Genomic DNA, 18,496 nt, shown 5'->3' with positions numbered 1-18,496 from the left:
CAAATTAGAGAGGATAACTATTTAACTTCAAAAATACTTTATTAACCCCTAAAAAGATAGTTGAATGGAAAACATATTTAAATTAAATGCCTTTTTATGATTATTGCCTAAATAGCAATTTGATCTGTGCAATTAGAACACACAACAGAGTGTATTAGTAGCAGTAACCTGGCTGGATAAGTTGCTTCGTGGATCCTTGTTTTAGACTCCCCTTCCCACAATTTAAGTCAATCATTACCTAATTTCTTCTTGGATTAGAAAACAGTTTGCTGATTTTCTGTTGTTAGCCTAACGTTATTTCAGTAATCTGCTGATTGTATGCTATTGCATTTTACTTTCCTAAATTTAAATGGTCTAATCTTTCTGATTTTTGTAGTTTTCAAATCTTTTTAGTACTGTACTTTGAAACTGCTGTTTTCATAGTTTATAGGTTCTTTGTAACATCTGTCATTCGTAGTGCTTAGTGCAGAATGGAGGCATTTTAATCTTTGGGGCAGGAGTCAAGTTACCAACAAAAGAATGAACTCAGAAATAGTCTCCCTTCCTCCTCTCCTTTTCAAGTGAATAGGCCTATTCAAGGCCCCCAAACTGAGCTCAGCAACACTAATGAAAGAATCTACAAATTCTCGGTTTTAAATAGTTTAGTCTGTCCCTTGTTTCATCAGGTTTTCATTCAGGCATGAATAACTGTTTGATATACCAAGCAGGCTATAAATTGGCTGCATTGTATAATATCTGAAGATTATAAGACTCCTGGGAGACTGATCCAGTTTGATTATTTTATCAAAATATTACTTATTGGATTGTTTATTTTGGATTTCTTTAAATTGTGAAATATATTATTAAGATGCTGTAATATAATTTTAATATAATATAATTCTGATAAAGATGAGTTCTCTAGGGTTTCAGATTTCCCAGGCCTATCTGAAGCTGAGCCTTATGCTTACAAATCAAGTTTTTCTTTTGAGTTATGACAAGTCTTCTAATTTTTATCTCTTTTCTGTGCTCATTTCATACTCTTGAGAATTTGCACTTTTTCACATTATAACCTTTTCTGAAGAATAAAACATTTTCAAAGAATTTTCATGTCTAACACTTCTTGTTTTTTTCTTCATAGTTGTAACATTTTGATTTAAACTTTTATGTGTTATAGGTGCTACAGAATATTCTGGAAACAGAAAATGAATATGCTAAGGAATTGCAGACGATGCTTTCTAGTTATCTACGGCCCTTACAAACTAGTGAAAAGTAAGTGCATTTGGTCATAAAAAATGTTTGAGTTAGTTGGGAGATCCAGAACCAGTGTTGGATGTGGTTAGTACTATAGCCCTAAACTTACAACCACAATTGAGACCAAAATTTCCTACACTAAGCAATGCAGTCATAAAGCAAGACATCTATGTGACCCGACTGATTTATAGTAATTTCAACACTCCCCATTACAATCATTAACTGAAAATTATGGGTTGTTAAGTGAGTGCCCACCCAATCCAAGTGGGATTGCATTTATAAATTTATAAATGCCCACCCTTCATGGCCCAGAGCCTCAGTAAGGTAAGGGACTGCCTCCAACTCCCTCCATCCACTTATCTCCCCATTCCATAACTGTCCTTTGGCTACCCTACACACTGCCTAGTAGTGCGGTTAGCAGCCCCAGGCTAATTCAGAAGATGTTGCTTTTTTAAAAAAATATTTTGTTTTAATGTCCTTATTTCTTTGGTTACAGATTAAATTCTGCAGATACTTCATATTTAATGGGAAACCTAGAAGAAATTAGTTCTTTTCAACAAATGCTTGTACAGTCTTTAGAAGAATGCACTAAGTAAGTAGTGGGGGGGGGGATTGTTTTTTATTCTTTTATGTTGGGTATTTATTGTTTGTAAGTTGCCCAGAGTCACTAAGAGTGGGTGGCCATGTAAATCTTCTAAATAAAAAAATAAATTAAATTAAAAAACCAGTCAAAAATGAAACTTCCTGACCAGGTCAGGAAACAGATTCAAGAACTTATACCAAGTGAATTAAGACAAGGCAATCTTGAACTTCTTCACTTCCTTCTCCCTTTTGAGATTCCTTCGGCCGAAGAGGTTGTAGAAAAAATGTTTTTAAAAGGAAAAAAAAGCCTCTGCCGATCAGGCAACTCAGCTGGGATCGTCAGAGGCTTTTAAAAGCATTTTTTTATTATGCTTCTGCAACCTCGGCCGAAGAGGTTGTAAAAAAAATGGTTTTAAAAGGTAAAAAATAAAAAAGTTGGCCATGCCCACCCAGTCACATTACCCCCCCAAGCCACGCCCATAGAACCGGTAGTAACAAATTTTACATTTCACCACTGGAACCATGTATAATTACTTTTTTCAGAAGCTAATGGAGACCCAGCTTCACTTTAAGAGTGGGTTTATTTTTCTTTCCCCCTTTTCATACTTTTAAAATTGATTGTTGGCTTGAACTGAATTGGATGATTATTCTACCAAATAGGAATTAGTAAAATATAACATCCTTTGCTGTATTTTAATTGTTGATTGAAAATAAAATTTTATAAAGTGATATGCAGATATATTAAATAATAATTTACAGAACTACAGTATTTCCTGCTACTTTGTTTCTTTCACTATCTTTCCAACCAAATAAGAATGTTCATATGACTTTTGAGATTGGTGCCATGTGTCCTGATAAATTTGAAGGCGTTTTAGATCATTTTAAAAAGGTACATTGATGCTGTTTTATTTCAGGTTGCCTGAAGCCCAACAGAGGGTTGGGGGTTGCTTTCTAAATCTCATGCCACAAATGAAAAACTTATACCTTATGTATTGTGCCAATCACCCATCAGCAGTAACAGTTCTTACAGAACACAGGTATGTGCACCTAGAAATGATACAAATAAGGCAGAGTATATACATTTATGTTTTGCTGCTTTTTCTCTTTTTCAGAAATAATGTTGGCAACTAATATAAGCGTATTGCCTTGGTATTTTCATTTGGTTGTCGTGGAAATGCATTTGAAAAGTTTGAGTCATAAATAACAATGTTTTTGTGTTGGACTTGAAAATAAATATAGATCCTTTAAAATATGTAGCTTGGCATTCTCTTCAATAAAAGTTTGCTAATTTTAAATTAAAGAGCCCTGCTGGATTTCATCAAAGATCTCTCTAGTCCAGTATATCCATATATAGTAGAATCATAGAAAATGAATAGTGTTGGTATTAAACTTTAAAATCTTGAATGGTTTGGGACTGAGTTACTTAGTATATTCTTTGCACCAATATTAATTAGGTCATGCAAATCCTTCAAAAGAGGTGCTTCATAAGGCAGAATGCATGCAAAGTGCCTCTCTTTGAATAGTTAAAACATGCAATTGCTTCAAAGGTTGTTCTTGATTATTTCTCTGTATGGGCAACTGAAAATCAAGGCTGTTTAATGATTCAGCAAAAACCGCTTTGTATATGTTCCTCTGGATTGTATTTTTTCCCAAAGGATTTGGATAGTTATAATGTAACCTAAAAGAAGCTTTGCTTATGGATTCATCATAAGTGATAATTCGGCAAATGGATATGAGCACAGGTGGGTTTCAGCAGGTTCTGACCAGTTCTGGAGAACCGGTAGTGGAAATTTTGAGTAGTTTGGAGAACCGCTAGAAAAAATGCTGACTGGCCCCGCCCCATCTATTCTCTGCCTCCCAAGTCCCAGCTGATCGGGAGGAAATGGGGATTTTGCAGTAACCTTCCTCTGGAATGGGGAGGGAATGGAGATTTAAAGTATCCTTCCCCTGGAGTGGGGTGGGAATAGAGATTTTACAGCATCCTTCCCCTGCCACGCCCACCAAGCCATGCCCATCAAGCAATGCCACGCCCACTAAGCCACACCCCCATAACCAGTAGTAAAAAATTTTGAAACCCACCACTGGATATGAGATAGTGGTCTCTTTCCTATTTTTTAAACCAAGCATTAAAAGTTTTTTCCATTCTGTTTTAAAAGCTTAGGTTAGCAGTTTTGTTGTTTTAGGATAATTTATGAAACATTCTAGTTACGATCTACAAGAGAGATTTCTTTTTGGAGACAATAGGCATTTTTAGAAGCCCAGTTTGTTAACTGGGTGGGAAAAGGCCTTCTCAAATGTTACCAACAATGGACGTTTTTTTTTTCATTTAGAGTTTTTTTAAGCTAGCATTCTCTCTATTTTTAGCCTTTTAAATTACTTAGTGTTTCATTTGGTTTTCATCGTCTTCTGCCTATGTCTTTTAAAACATTTAAAGCAACATTTTGATGGCTTTTATGGATGGTAGAGATCTAATAAATACATGATAGAAAATCTGTTTTTAGATCTTATAGTAGAATGGCTGGTTGAAGTAATATTTTATTTGAGTTTGGGCATGTCTTTGCATTTAATATTATTACTTTAATTTTTTAATGTTATATTTTGTATGTTCCCTTGGAAAAATACTGTAGTTTGAGAGATAATTTATAAATAATTAAAACAAAGAAATGACTATGAAGAACACTGCAGTTCAGAGGCTGAATGCCACAGAATACCAAATATTTGGAAGGGAATAGCAGAAGGATTATTGCCTTAAAGCCTTTTTGTGCACTTTCTAGAAGAATCTGGTTAGCCACTATCAGAGGCTGCATGGGAGCTTGTGGGCCCTTTGGTCTGATCTAGTGCAACTGTTTTTATTCTTCTTGCTGTTATGTATTTTTAAAAAACCTTTTCAAGTTACTGCATGAAGAGATTTCTCAGCAGCATGCTATTATTGCAAGTGGGGCTAAGATTTTATTTTTGGTAACAGTTGATTGTTGGAAAAAGTGCTGGTATTTATGTACACCAAGGTAGTTTTGAAGTTTGTGGAAAAAATTACTTTTTCTAAAGATTCCCTGCTAGTAATGTTCATGGTAGCATTGTCATTGTTATCAAAAGTGTGTCTGTAAAGAGTTCTTTTAATGTGATTGTGCTGTGAATTTAAGAGTTAGTAGCAAGTAGCTGAACTTGCTTTAACAGCCATTAAATGAAGTTATTTCATGTTCAATTTAGAATTTTGCCTGGTGGCCATTCTAGAATTTAGAAAGATACCAGAACATTGCCTTTTCTGGTACCTAAAATTGTAATAATTGATAAATAAATAATTGAAAATAATAAACAAACAAACAAACAAACAAATAATAATTGATTGATTGATTTTTTTTATTGAAAAAGTTTTACAGATACAAATTTTCCCATTTCCCCCCCCCTTTCCCTCCCTAACCCTCCCCTTCTCCCATGACTTCCCCAAGGTGAAATCCATCCACATTATATTATATCATACTTTACCACCCTTCTATTCTCCCCCTGTGTACTATACATTTCTACATAACATTTAGCTATTTTACCCCCTATATACTATACATTTCTACACAACATTCAGCTAAAACTATCTGGTACTTCCTAGTTTGGTATTTATTCTGCACATAATCTATCCATTTCTTCCACTCCCATGCATAAGTCTCTTGAGTCCGGTCTTTTAAGTATGCTGATATCTTCGCCATTTCTGCAAAACTGGCCACTTTCAAAGTCCATTCTTGAATTGTAGGCACAACATCCCTTTTCCAATATTGACCAATCAGTAACCTAGCTGCTGTCACCATATACAATATCAATTTTGTTTCACCCACTGAAAAGCCCTTAACTATACCCAGTAAAAACAATTGAGGAGAAAATTGGATTTTTTTCTTCAAAACATTTTGCATAACCCACCAAATTTTTATCCAGAAAGCCTTTACTTTCTTGCAGGTCCACCATATATGATAATATGTAGCATCTAAGCAATCACATCTCCAACATTTTGGTTGAACATTAGGATACATACATGACAATTTCTTAGGATCTAGATGCCACCTATAAAACATTTTATAGAAATTTTCCCTCAAATTCTGTGACTGTGTAAATTTAACATTCTGATTGATTGATTGATTGAGCACAATACAAATGCAAATAGGTTTGGCTGGGAAGGATTTCTGTCCAGATTTTTCTAATAAAAGCACTTCCATGCAGCCATCCTAACAGGACACCTGCATTATTTTTCACTTCAGGGATTCTGTTGTTTATATTATAAGGGCTGTCATCAAGCCAGCCAGTTTAATTGTCTGAGATGAATTGGCTGCCTATGAAAGTACTGTTAATAGAATATTTTGAAGAAAAGATATACTTTGCACATGTCTTAGTGTATATTTTCAAACATTTTATGCTATGATTTTATTGTAATATGTTTCCTAGGGAAACCCGGGTATAAAAGCTAGTATACCAAAAAAAAAAAAAAAAAGCATTATTTTAATTGTTATTATGGCTGCCAGGAGTAAAATATTATTTGATAGCATATAATTGATCAAAAATTAATACAACTAAGAATAAGATATAAAACATACAATATTGCAGATGTATTGCTTCAAAGTAACAATCCTATCTGTAAATAGACACCATTGCTGTTTTCTTCAACTATAGTTGCATAAACTTAGATAATAGAGCTGGAGCTTAATTAGACATGACTATTGCATTAGTTTCATTGCTTTTAATATCAAATTTCAAAATGGGAAGCTTGGAAAAATCACACTTATGAGAGATTAATTGGCGTGTGGGATCCCGATAAGCATCTGAGGCAGACAATCTATTGTCCCTCCCTCATGTGGTTTCCCAAGGGCTGCTAATATAGGGTGATGTCATACTTGAAGCAACAGCCTCAGAATAAGGCATTCAGTGTGGAACGGCAGTCAAGAGCTCAGTTCCTTTAGTGAGTCAAAGATTTGCTGGAGGGTCTTGAGCATGCATTGTCTATGTGACATCTTTAGACCTTTCAGTTCTGAGAGTTCATGTTCTATGTATTATAGGCAGGAACTGGAAGTGTAAGTTATGGCTTTGAGTGTTTTGCACTTGTTTATAATTATATTTATTCTTGTTCTATTGTTTACTGACTGATTTCTGATGAAAGTACTTGGAGGTTTAAAACATTCTTTTTGATTTGTAGCAATTTTATACCTTAAAATGACAATTGATTAGATTTAATTTGGAGGACAAGTTTAACTTAAGTTTTAATTCATTGGTTTCTTTAGCTCTTTTTAAAAATTACAGTTCTGTATACATGCATTCAGAAATACAGTAAGTGTCAGTGATTTTAGAGGATTAATAAATAGTTCTAAGAGTGTAGAACTTAACAGTGGGAAATGATGAGGGCTATTTAGATAGCAAAGATCTACTGTACCAGGTCAGTAATTCTGTATTAGCCAGTAGTCATAATGTGCTTATTTATTCTATGTAGCTAACCTGCTTTGAGTAAATGATACGTTGTAATTTATTTTTTGTATCATAGGGATCTATTTGTGCAACTAAAGAATTGGTTTTATCTTATTTTTCTGTTTTCTGTTTTAGTCCAGTATATTGTGAATTTTCTGTTTAATGCTTCTCACGTAAAGTCTTTGTTAAAATAGCTATGATTTAAAACTATATACACATTAATTTTGTGAACAGAATAATCATCTAAGGAAACAGATTTTCTTGTGTGATTAAATCTCTGTAGATACCAAGATTCATATTGAATCTCAAAGTAAAGTTCTTTCACAAGAAAAACAAATTGAAATAGTGAATATGTAAATCAAAATTGTGCTTTAAGTATTTAATGTTTTATGTAAATATAAAATCACAGTTCTGTGCATAATAAAACTTTTTGTTAAAATGGTATGATATAAACTTTTCAGAATATATTCATGATTTTTGTTAGTGGTGTAGATCACCTTATGTTTTGGAGATATATTATTATATTATATTATATTTTCATAAAAAGTGGATTCAATTTCATTAGCTGAAGAATCAAAATAGTTACTGACAGAGAGGGAACTGTCTTGGTCATGAAAATATTAGAGAATAAAGCCTGTTCATCTTCTCTACCTCTTTTCTTCATGGAAATATTGACAGTTTTTTTTAAAGCAGATTTTTTTTTTTTTTTTGCGTTATTGTTTTTAAAAGGTGATCAGTCTTGGGATGTTAAAATAGAGGGTGCGTGGAAGATGCAAAGCAGGCAGGGTTCAGGATTTTCCAGTTCTTGACCCTCCACTTCCATTGAAAGCTTGGTCTCCTCCCCGCCCCATTTTCCCCAGGTTGCATAAAAAAGATTTGAAGGAGATTTAAAGCACTAGTATTGTGGGTGGCCTAGTTTTGCACTAAATAAATGAAGGCTGAGTCATAGCTATTGATTTTGGGGGGAATAGTCAGACGGTATGCTCTAATTCTGTTGACTTGTCATTTGGAACAAGCCACAGCATGCTGCAATATTGTGCAGCTCTACATATAGAAGATACTGTACTGGAATATTTTTGAAAATTTCTCACAGGTATGGCTGGCTGCAATTCCCCATTTAAACTTCAAATGTTTATTTGTTTATTTTTCTTTTTGTATATACAGTGAAGAGTTAGGAGAATTCATGGAGCTAAAAGGAGCCAACAGTCCTGGGATTCTTGTACTGACCACAGGCCTGAGCAAACCTTTTATGCGTCTAGATAAATATCCCACATTACTCAAAGAGCTTGAAAGACACATGGAGGTACAGTATATCCTCACAGCATTTACATTCCAGTTTAATAGTGATTCGACAAACATCTTAAAATAGCATTTCGAAGATGATTGATAACAAAGTACAGTACTTTGTTCTTATTCCTCTGAGATCATAGAAGTAATTGGGAATGCTAGATTATATGTTTAAGGTTGACTGTATTTTCAAAGACAAAGTAATACATTCTGATCCTAAACTAATGCTCACTTTAGTTGACTTGTGAAATCTATAACACAAGAGTAAAGCCAGTTTTACTTTGCATCTATGATTCAGAACTATGAAACTGCACTGTAGAAATATGCAGTAAAAATGCCACTGGGCTGTTTCTGTTTTTTTCCCGTTTTCCTACATTTTGTGTCTTTCTTTCATGCTTTTGCAAGATTAGGAAGAGATGATTGAACATGTTTGATAGTTGAATGTTAATCAGCTCAAGAGAGAATTGTGAAGCATATATTTTTCATATATTCCCATGCTAAAGCTCATTTAGTTTATTCTGCAGTGTCCCATTGCAGTTTTATTATACAATACACAGTCAGTCGGTTTATCTGCTAGATATTATTTACTATTGCTTGAAGGCTGAGTCTTCAGTATTAAACGTAGAATTAAGAGCTTTAGTTTAATATAGTTGAATGTGCGTATAATCTTAGTTTTAAACTTAAATATTCAATTTGAGAATTTTGGCACATTGTGCCATTAAGCATATTCTTAATTGTTTTATATTGATTTACATCATTATGTCTTGAAAAATTGACAGTGCCCAAGTTTTATTTTCTCTTCTAAGACTACAGTCTAAATAGTATTTTTATAGGAAAAGATAAACATTCATAAAATTGGTTCCTATCAAGAAAAAACTTTCTTGCAAAATTATTTGTTTCTTGTTGGCATGATCTTATTTAGAGATTAGTTGCTTAAATCAAAGTAGTTAAGAGGAAAGTTTCTTAAGTGTTTAATCCAGTATTAACAGAAATGACATTAATTCCAAAATAAATAAATAAAATAAATAAATAAATTCCAAAACAAGTTGAAAAGCCATTTCCTTTGAATTTTCTTTTAGGATTATCATCCTGACCGACCAGACATTCAGAAATCCATGACAGCTTTCAAAAATCTTTCTGTAAGTAATTTGTAGAACTCAAAAAACAGAGCAGTAGCTTTTGAAGTCCATTTTCTTTGGAGTGGTAGCAAAGAAAAAAGTTAACAAAGCATATCCATGGTGAAATAAAACACGGACACTTCCATTATAGGCAATCCTAGACTTATGACCATAATTGGGACTTTTGGTTGTTAAGCAAGGTGGTTATTAAGTGAGTCACATCCAATTTTACAGTCATTTTTTTACTACAGTTGTTAAACAAAATTGACTCATATTTTATGATGGTTGCAGTATTGTGTGGTGATCTTTTGCAACCTTCTGACAAGCAAAATCAATGGGGAAGCCAGATCCACTTAACAATTGTGTTACTAACTTAGTAACTGTGGTGATTTACTTAATAACTGTGGCAAGAAAGGTCATACAACAGGGCAAAACTCACTTGACAACTGTCTCACATAGCAACAGAAATTTTGGTGTCAATTATGGTCGTAAGTCAAGAACTACCTGTACTAAAACAACTATTCATAGCTACTCTAGTTATATGACGTAGTGATATTTTATTCTGGTTCTATAGGCACAGTGCCAAGAAGTACGGAAAAGAAAAGAACTTGAACTCCAGATATTAACTGAAGCCATCCGGTGCTGGGAAGGAGAAGACATTAAAACATTAGGAACTGTAATTTACATGTCACAAGTCATGATTCAGTGTGCTGGCAGTGAGGTATGGCAGGTTTTACTTATACTACTAGTACCAGAATTGTTTTTACTGTTTTTAATTCTTCTGAGCCATTCAGAATCATTTGGCAAGTGGGTGGCCTTAAAAATACACTCAATCAGTCAATCTAGAGAGAAGAGTCAATACAACACATTTGCCCCTTCAAAATAGTTACTTGTAGCGTTTTTGAGTGTCTTCTTTAAAAATGCCTCATCTTTGTCTTATTTATGCCATTAAAATGATATTTTGAATTTCACATTTACTAGAGGAATGAAGTCTTTTAGAAATAAACATTTTATCATAATAGTAATAGACGTCATTTTCTTTTATTAAAAAATCAGTACTTCTCTGTCTGAAACAAGTGTTCTTGCCTTTTCTTTCAAATAAGATTACATTCTCTATAGGGAGTTTGTCCTAAAAATCTCTTAGCCTCTTTTGTTCTAGAGATGTCTAATGTGGTGCTGGTTTAATAATGATGATTTGAGAAGTATTGTGATTGCCATCTCATTTGTTTATCTGCATTTTATTTAACCTTGCCTTAATCTGATTTTCATATGTTACTGGTTTTTCTTCTTTCTAATAAGGAAAAAAATGAAAGATACCTTCTTCTCTTTCCTAACATTTTGCTGATGTTGTCTGCCAGCCCAAGGATGAGTGGCTTTATTTACCAGGTAATAGACGCTTCAGTACAATTTTACTCTCTGGGATGTGATAAAATAATCTTTATTGTCACTTTATTCTGTGAACACACTAAAAAAGAAATTCTAATGCTCCCCCACACGCCCCATTTTTGTGCAACCAGGCCTCCCTGAAACCTCCTGGAACTAAAAACAGGGCACGGGGGGGGCGGTGCACCCCCCACCCCCTTGCATGTGCGCTTGACCCCCCCTACCCCCCACGCATGCGCATGGGTCTCCCGGCAGAGATCCGAAAATCAGCTGGATGGCGGGCATGCGCGGTGGAGCTGACCTGGGCGTCAGCTCGTGTGCCCACAGAGATGGCTCCCCGTGCCACCTGTGGCACACGTTTTATAGGTTCGCCATCACGGCTCTATAGAAAGTGGCAAGGACAGGGGAAGGAAGATATGCTCTTCTCATACAACGCAGAAAATGCAGGGGCTGCTGTGCCCACTTCACCAATGTCTCACTGTAGTCCAAACTAACCTGCTCATCAGCTGCACACCTAAAAAATTTGTATTACCAACCACCTCCATAGTTGAATTGTTAATACACAGAGGAGTATGGCTGTGCCTGCCTTTACTGAAATCAACAATGAAAACTACATTTAAAACCAGGCAGTTTTTATTACAGCAGTTCATCAAGCTCTCTACCTCCTTCCAGTAATCAGCCTCATTATCATCCTGAATGAGGCCCGCTATTGTTGAATCATCCGCATACTTCACAATATGGTTTGTAGCAAACCTCTCACAACAGTCATGGGTCAGCAGGGTGAGCAACAGCTGACTTAGGACACAGCTCTGAAGACAACTGGTGCTCCAGAACAAGGTGTTAGAAATATTAGTCCAAACTCACACATACTTTTTCAACCAGAGGTGAGAATATATTGGATGTTGCTTATTCCAGCATCAAGAATGCAATCAAAACTATTCCCCGCCCTCACCATGGCTCTTCTGACCATCTTTCTGTGCTGCTTATCCCAATATGTAAACCTGTATTATTAGAGAGAAACTAACCAACTCTTATAATGCAAGATCAGCTGAGAAAGTTAAGTTCCAAATGCTGCTGTATAATTATATGTGATCTAAACTATTATTTCAAACTGTTGAACCATTTGTATCATTTAACTAAGATCTTGCTATGGCATTTTTGCAAGTAAAGGCTTTTTAGGTGCATAAATATATAATTAAACATCATGTCTAGGCATCTAGAACTTTCTTCAGTATCAGAATGTATATGTGTTAATTTCAATTATGATAAAATTTCTTCTGTATGTTTTATTATTCAGTAATATTTGATGAATTAATTGAAATAATAATGGTGCATTTGCTTTTAGGGAAAGCTTCCATTAACAGGGATGACCATCACAAAACTGGAAGATAGTGAAAATCACAGAAATGCGTTTGAAATATCAGGTAATGTTTTTGTTCATTCTGGGCTTTTTTGTGAATATGCAGCAAACAATGTTACCAGAATTGGGATTTGTTCATTTTCTAAATTACTGTTCTCCATCTTGGTTTTCTTCAACTCCATAATCTTCAGCAAGCATGTCCACTGGTCTAACAGGCTGGTGTACATGGGTATTGTAACTCCATAGTTTTTTCAGGCAGAAGAAAGGCTTTTCTAAACCTGTTGGAAGTCTGCTAAGTCTTTATTGCTAAATTGCTAAGCAGCAATTTAGTAGTATAAACTCTCACTCTAGTTTTGCATCATCCCACTTAAATTTATTTAGTTCAAATGTACTATGTTTATTTTCTCTTTGAATACGAACTGAAGATAGGGTTCATTGCAACTAAAAAAATCCTAGAATGTAAACTAATCTAAAATTTATAGAAGTATATTATCAACAGCTAGAATAAACTCGACTTAATTTGTAGGCTTAGAGAAAGATATGTTATAAAAGCATTGAAGAAATTAGGGCATTGTAGGAAATAATCTTCTCTCAAATCATTAATGGCCTAACAGAGGTACAGTAGCATTTGGAACATAACTTTTTTAGCTGATCTTGCATTATAGGAATAAGTACCATTTGAGTTTTTTAGGATTTTAGAAGAAAAAACTTTGGCCTGTATTTGAAAACGTACTGGCAGGTTTTCTGCAGATTACCAAATTGAGCAACTACTATTTTTCTAAGATTTACTGATGAATATAAGAAATGGCCATCATCTTAAAGGTCAAGTAAGTGTCAATAAGGCAACCTCCAGCAAAGATGTTCCAGGCATGAATGTACACTTGTAACCTTCTCACAAATCTTAAAGCCAGATATTACACATATTCAGAATTCTTGGAAACAGGAACATAAATTTGGTACTATGGTTATCACAAATTCTTGTACCAAAATGTGGAGAAGACACCTAATGTATTGCATAAGTATAGAAGGATTAAGATCTATGCGTATTTGCTATACCTTATACAACAATTCAGCATTATATACTTTTAAAAGGGTAGTTATTTCTTTTACTTTTTTTGTTCAGCATTTTCTATTTGGTTCTAGGCAATATGATAGAGCGGATATTGGTATCTTGTAATAATCAACAAGATTTGCATGAGTGGGTAGATCATCTGCAGAAACAAACGAAAGTAACAACTGTTGGGACTCCTGCAATTAAACCACATTCTGTTCCTTCTCATACGGTAAGAGGACATCTGTCTTTAGTCCACTACATATAAATTAAAGAGGCCCAACCTATTATGAAGGAACTACTGAAGAAAACATTTTTATATTATAACTACAACTGTAGCTTGACACAAGCTGATAATTAAATTGCAATGATAAAATTACTATTTAGCAGTAGAATTTTAAATTGAATAAATAATTGGTGAAATGATTTCTGATTGTGATTTATTTATGTAAGAAAGGATTGTGAAAATTGTAGCCAAACCTCTTGCTGCTTTGCTGATGTCTTCTGACAAAAGTCATCCAAGCTGAGAAAAAATATGCACGGTTATTTTCCTTATTGACTTTACCCTTTTGTGGACCAGTAATACTCTCATGGAAAGTAGCTATATCATTTGCTTGATCTACAAAGTTTCAGTAATATATACATGGGTCAAAATACTGACAAATGTATTTATATAATTAACTCATTGTTAATATTTGTATGCAACAGAGTTGAAGGAAACATAAATTCCAGTACATATAGCATTGCATGTTCGTGCTGCATATTTAATAGTACAGGTAATAACTAATTTATCAGGGCGGCATGGCGGCTTAGTGGTTAAGATGCTAGGGTCGAAAGTTGGCAGCCCAGGTTCAAGACCTGAGTGCCACATGACCTGTCCTCGCCCAAGTTCCTGCCAACCTAACAGTTCAAAAGCATGCAAATGTGGGTAGATACCACTTCAGTGAGTAGGTAAGAGTGCTCCATGATGTCATGTTGGCCACATGACTACAGAAATGTCTTTGGACAGCACTGGCTCAAGGGCTTTGAAATGGAGATGTGCACCACCTCCTATAGTCAGAAATAACTAGCAGAGTAAAATCTGCAGGGAGTCCTTTACATTTTACTTACTAGTTTAGCATAAATAAGGTAGAGTAATTGTTCATGAGAATAGTGCCAAAATCCATAATCCAATGATATTCATTGTATTCATTTTTTTGGTCCTTTCTGACTCTGTTGTTCAAATGGGCAGCTTCCATCTCATCCTGTAACACCATCTAGCAAGCATGCAGATAGCAAGCAAATGCCGATGACTCCTGTCTATCATACCCTTCCACACCCTTCACATCATGGGACACCTCACACCACTATAAACTGGGGACCACTGGAGCCGCCTAAAACTTCTAAGCCATGGAGTTTGAGCTGTTTACGACCTGCACCTCCATTAAGGCCTTCAGCAGCGCTCTGTTATAAAGAGGTGAGAATGAATATCCCATGAAAGAACTTGCTTGTTTTTAATTCTATCCATGTACATTCTTTGCAACTTTACAAAACTTTTGAACTAGCCTTCATCCAACATCAAGTCACATATAATTATGAAGAGATGGATATGATTTTGATAGGAGAATTTTCATTCTGAATGCAATGCTCCTAAGAATAGTGTCATCAGCAGAGAATCATTGGTGGTTTATGTTTTTATAGTAAGAAATGTATATGCAATAATGAAGCCTATATGGTTACAACTATGTCCTAGCAGCAGTTAAATTATTTAAAACTAAAGTTCTGAGTTTGATGTTTTATCGTATTCAGTGTTGCATCCACAAAGATACCTCAAGCTTCATCCAACAAAAATTCTTAAAAGCAATCAAATGGGTCTCTTAGTGCTTTCATATGGTTAGAATTGGGCTGCATTTTCTTTGGAGCTCATCTAAGACATCTTGGATTGTGGTCGAAACAAACTCTTCAACTTACTTTCTTGATCCATCTTACCATATCAGATTGGCTTGTCTCCTCCCTGAAATGATAAACCAATCATGATCTTGCATAGTATGTCTTTCTTATTCTGGCAATAACTCTCCTCATACTTAATAAAGTTTTAGCTGATTTTAAACAGTGGGTTTAGGACCAAGACATTCAAACTAATTAGAGCTAGAATTTCCCATGAATTTCCAAACAGGATCTCAGCAAAAGCCCTAAAACCATGAAAAAGCTGTTGCCCAAGCGAAAACCAGAACGGAAACCATCAGAAGAAGAATTTGCTCTGAGAAAAAGTAAGTATACTTTGGAGGGATGAGAGAGAAAACTGCAGTTCTTTTTTGTGCACTATGCATCATGGTAATCTAACACATATGAATTATTTGTTTTATTAAGTCCTGTAATATGGCTGTATTTTTCTATCTGTAATGCCATTTCCTATGACATAACAAGATAGATCTTGTTATGTAATATGACTGTATCTCATACAATATTCCATTTATTGTCTTCTTTCTCCCTCTATGTAGCATGCCCTTTCATGAAATTGTTGCTAACAAATGAGAAAGATTAATTCCCTTTTATAGGGAATAATTATTATTATTAATTATCTAGGCATAACATTAAAAAGATCCTTAGATGTTAAACTCCAATAAATTAGTATTGACTAGTAAAAAGTAAAATTTGATGGGCAAATTTTAAAATTACTTAATTCAGGATTAGTTTAATAAAACAGCTATATTTTTATAGCCAGAAAGGAGTTATTCTCCTAAACAGGACTGTTCTAATATAAAAGTTCTTAGGGGAAGTGGAGGGACTATGGTCTGTGGAGAGTCTCAATCATCCAGGTCATGGTTGTCTCAGAGGTGCTTTTTATCTGTATCCTCAGAGTCACCTGAATCAGCAGTCCGAAGAAAGTTCCACTCCTTTACACTCTGATTCAGATGACTCTGAGGATACAGATAAAACCCCAAGTGGCTTCAACTACTCTCAACAGTGCTAATGAGCAGATGGCTGAAAAGAATATAAATCCTTCCATTCCCCACCAGTCATTTAGAATTGAAAAAAGCTTCTTGGTAAGAAGTGAAACATTTTCAAAGGGGGTGGGGGGTTCCTCCAATAAAGTCCAGTTGCCTTTTGGAAAAAGCACCTTTGGGAAAAGGTTGTTGTTTAAAACACCAATTAAAACTAAAGAAGGTTAGGGTTAGGGTTAGGTAGCACAACTACAGAATTCAGTTTTGTTCCCTCAGCTTTTGAGGAGTACATTAGACTTGTGATATGGGCCCTGGACCTATCACCAGTAGGATTCCAGGAACAATTTACAGTGCTATTTACAGATGATAAAATACTATGTGACTTAGTGTTGAGATACTTCAGGATAGTTTTTTTCAGTTAGTATCAACCTAAGATACAAATCCCAAGATGGGATTTGTGTTTGTGATTCCTAGCTTCCATGAAATTAGGAAGAAGTTAAAGAATGTTTCCTCATTATTGGCCCACAGTATGGAATTTGATTTGTCCCAGTTCCTACTGCTTTTCAGAAGCTGGTTAAGACCGCTCTTTCGGAGTGTCCTAAATTTAGTTAAGGTGATGTTATCTTAATTTTCTTGTTTGAAGTGTTCTGTTTTTAGATTGTTTGCCAATTGTAATTTGACTTCTGCTTATCTTTTACTCTGGATTTTTCAAAATCTTTTATGCCATGTGTGATTTATACTACCAAGAGTCTTATAACTATTATTTAATAAAATAATAGGAATAACATAGCATATAAAATTTATATCATAACTATGATAGTTTATATCATAGTTAAATCATAGTTTCCCAATTTGAAAAAAATGAAAAGCAATAGATATCTAAATTTCCTTAATTTATTTGCTGGCTCTCTTGAATTATGTGTGTCAGCAGATTGATAATTCATATCTTCACCTATTAAACAGTTATAAAATGGCTTACTATGTCAAGATATAGAAAGCTACTATTGCCAAATCCAAAATCCTATCATCATCATCATCATCATTACTGTGATAAGACACTTCAGAAACAGCTATGATTACAGGTACTCCTTGTAATCAGCTGCCCTGTTTAGAAAGCGTTTGAAGTTGTGATGGCACTGAAAAAGTAACTTTACAACTGATCCTTGCACTTACAACTGTTGCAGCATCCCTGGGGGTCATGCGATTTGGGCCCTTTGCTACCAGTGAGCCTTCGTGATTGTTGCAGCATCCTGCAGTCATATTATCACCATTTGCACATTTCACAGCCAGCTTCTGACAAGCAAGAGTCAATAGAAAAGCCAGCAGTAAAATTGCAAATTGGGATCACATGATGTTTCACTTAATGACTGCATAACTATAAATCATTAATCACAGTGTTTATTATGAATGTCAGTATCCAGCATAATTGTAATGTTAAATTAATATCTTCTGGATATTTAATAGGTACAGCTGCATTAGAAGAAGATGCTCAGATTCTAAAAGTCATTGAAGCTTATTGTACAAGTGCCAAAACACGTCAAACATTAAACTCAAGTAAGTTTTTTTAAAAATATGAATAGAAAAACTATCTTAGCCATCTAGCAATTGTTTGCTAAATTTTGTTTTTACTGTTGTCAGTGGTCTGTATGGTCTGAAAAGTGAGGTATAAGTGATGAAAATAGTACATAAATAAATTCATTAGGAACTTGAGCAAATGTGTGTTTGCACTGATCTTTTAGAAGTGCTTTGCGATTCCCAGATTTAGCAGTAAGAAATGTACGTGATGGCAACACTGCTATGATATCTTACTGAATTTCTTGAATAATACATGCTAACGATTTAGTTTTAGATGTTCATTTTTAGCGCATTCACCATCTCATTAAACCATTCAGTTGTACTTACTGAAAGGTTATTAGGCTTTGTTGTTTACTTTTCTAATTAAAAAAAATGTTCTTGCAAACATTTTAATACCTAAGGCATAGTTTCTTTTTGGTTTAGAATTGGAGGCATTCTTTACTTGACAGTCAAAAAGGTAGGTACGCATTTTCTTGATCGGCTCACAAGCACCACCATTTTTATTGTGAGACAGCTGAATGAATGCCACTGTCAACATCATGCCTTTCCC

At 34.6% G+C, this 18,496-nt stretch overlaps 1 protein-coding gene and 1 long non-coding RNA gene across 7 annotated transcripts in view; one reads left to right on the top strand and one right to left on the bottom strand.

The window, feature by feature from the left end:
• ARHGEF7 (Rho guanine nucleotide exchange factor 7) overlaps positions 1-18,496 on the top strand; it is an 88,520-nt gene that overhangs the window by 43,765 nt on the left and 26,259 nt on the right. For 4 of the 5 annotated variants that reach the window (XR_004591697.3, XM_034418732.3, XM_034418773.3 and 1 more), the window contains exons 7-18: positions 1,154-1,248; positions 1,727-1,822; positions 2,727-2,849; positions 8,413-8,551; positions 9,615-9,674; positions 10,228-10,374; positions 10,953-11,039; positions 12,382-12,460; positions 13,540-13,679; positions 14,679-14,903; positions 15,603-15,696; positions 17,836-17,925. Coding sequence is in view for 4 of the 5 variants with exons in the window: in XM_034418732.3 (XP_034274623.1) it covers positions 1,154-1,248; positions 1,727-1,822; positions 2,727-2,849; positions 8,413-8,551; positions 9,615-9,674; positions 10,228-10,374; positions 10,953-11,039; positions 12,382-12,460; positions 13,540-13,679; positions 14,679-14,903; positions 15,603-15,696; positions 17,836-17,925 (1,375 nt within the window). In the remaining variant the exon portion in view is untranslated. Of the gene's footprint in view, positions 1-1,153; positions 1,249-1,726; positions 1,823-2,726; positions 2,850-8,412; positions 8,552-9,614; positions 9,675-10,227; positions 10,375-10,952; positions 11,040-12,381; positions 12,461-13,539; positions 13,680-14,678; positions 14,904-15,602; positions 15,697-17,835; positions 17,926-18,369; positions 18,404-18,496 lie in introns of all 5 variants that reach the window. The other variant, XM_034418745.3, reaches the window with a different exon arrangement.
• LOC117666262 (uncharacterized) overlaps positions 13,497-18,496 on the bottom strand; it is a 37,853-nt gene continuing 32,853 nt past the window's right edge. For both annotated transcript variants that reach the window (XR_004591703.2, XR_004591700.2), the window contains one exon: positions 13,497-15,440. This is a non-coding gene — a long non-coding RNA (uncharacterized LOC117666262). The remainder of the gene's footprint in view (positions 15,441-18,496) is intronic.

The sequence above is a fragment of the Pantherophis guttatus genome, chromosome 5 (assembly GCF_059756535.1).
Source record: "Pantherophis guttatus breed Tessera chromosome 5, ASM5975653v1, whole genome shotgun sequence".
Classification (NCBI taxonomy): domain Eukaryota; kingdom Metazoa; phylum Chordata; class Lepidosauria; order Squamata; family Colubridae; genus Pantherophis; species Pantherophis guttatus.
This window is presented reverse-complemented; position numbering and strand designations above follow the sequence as displayed.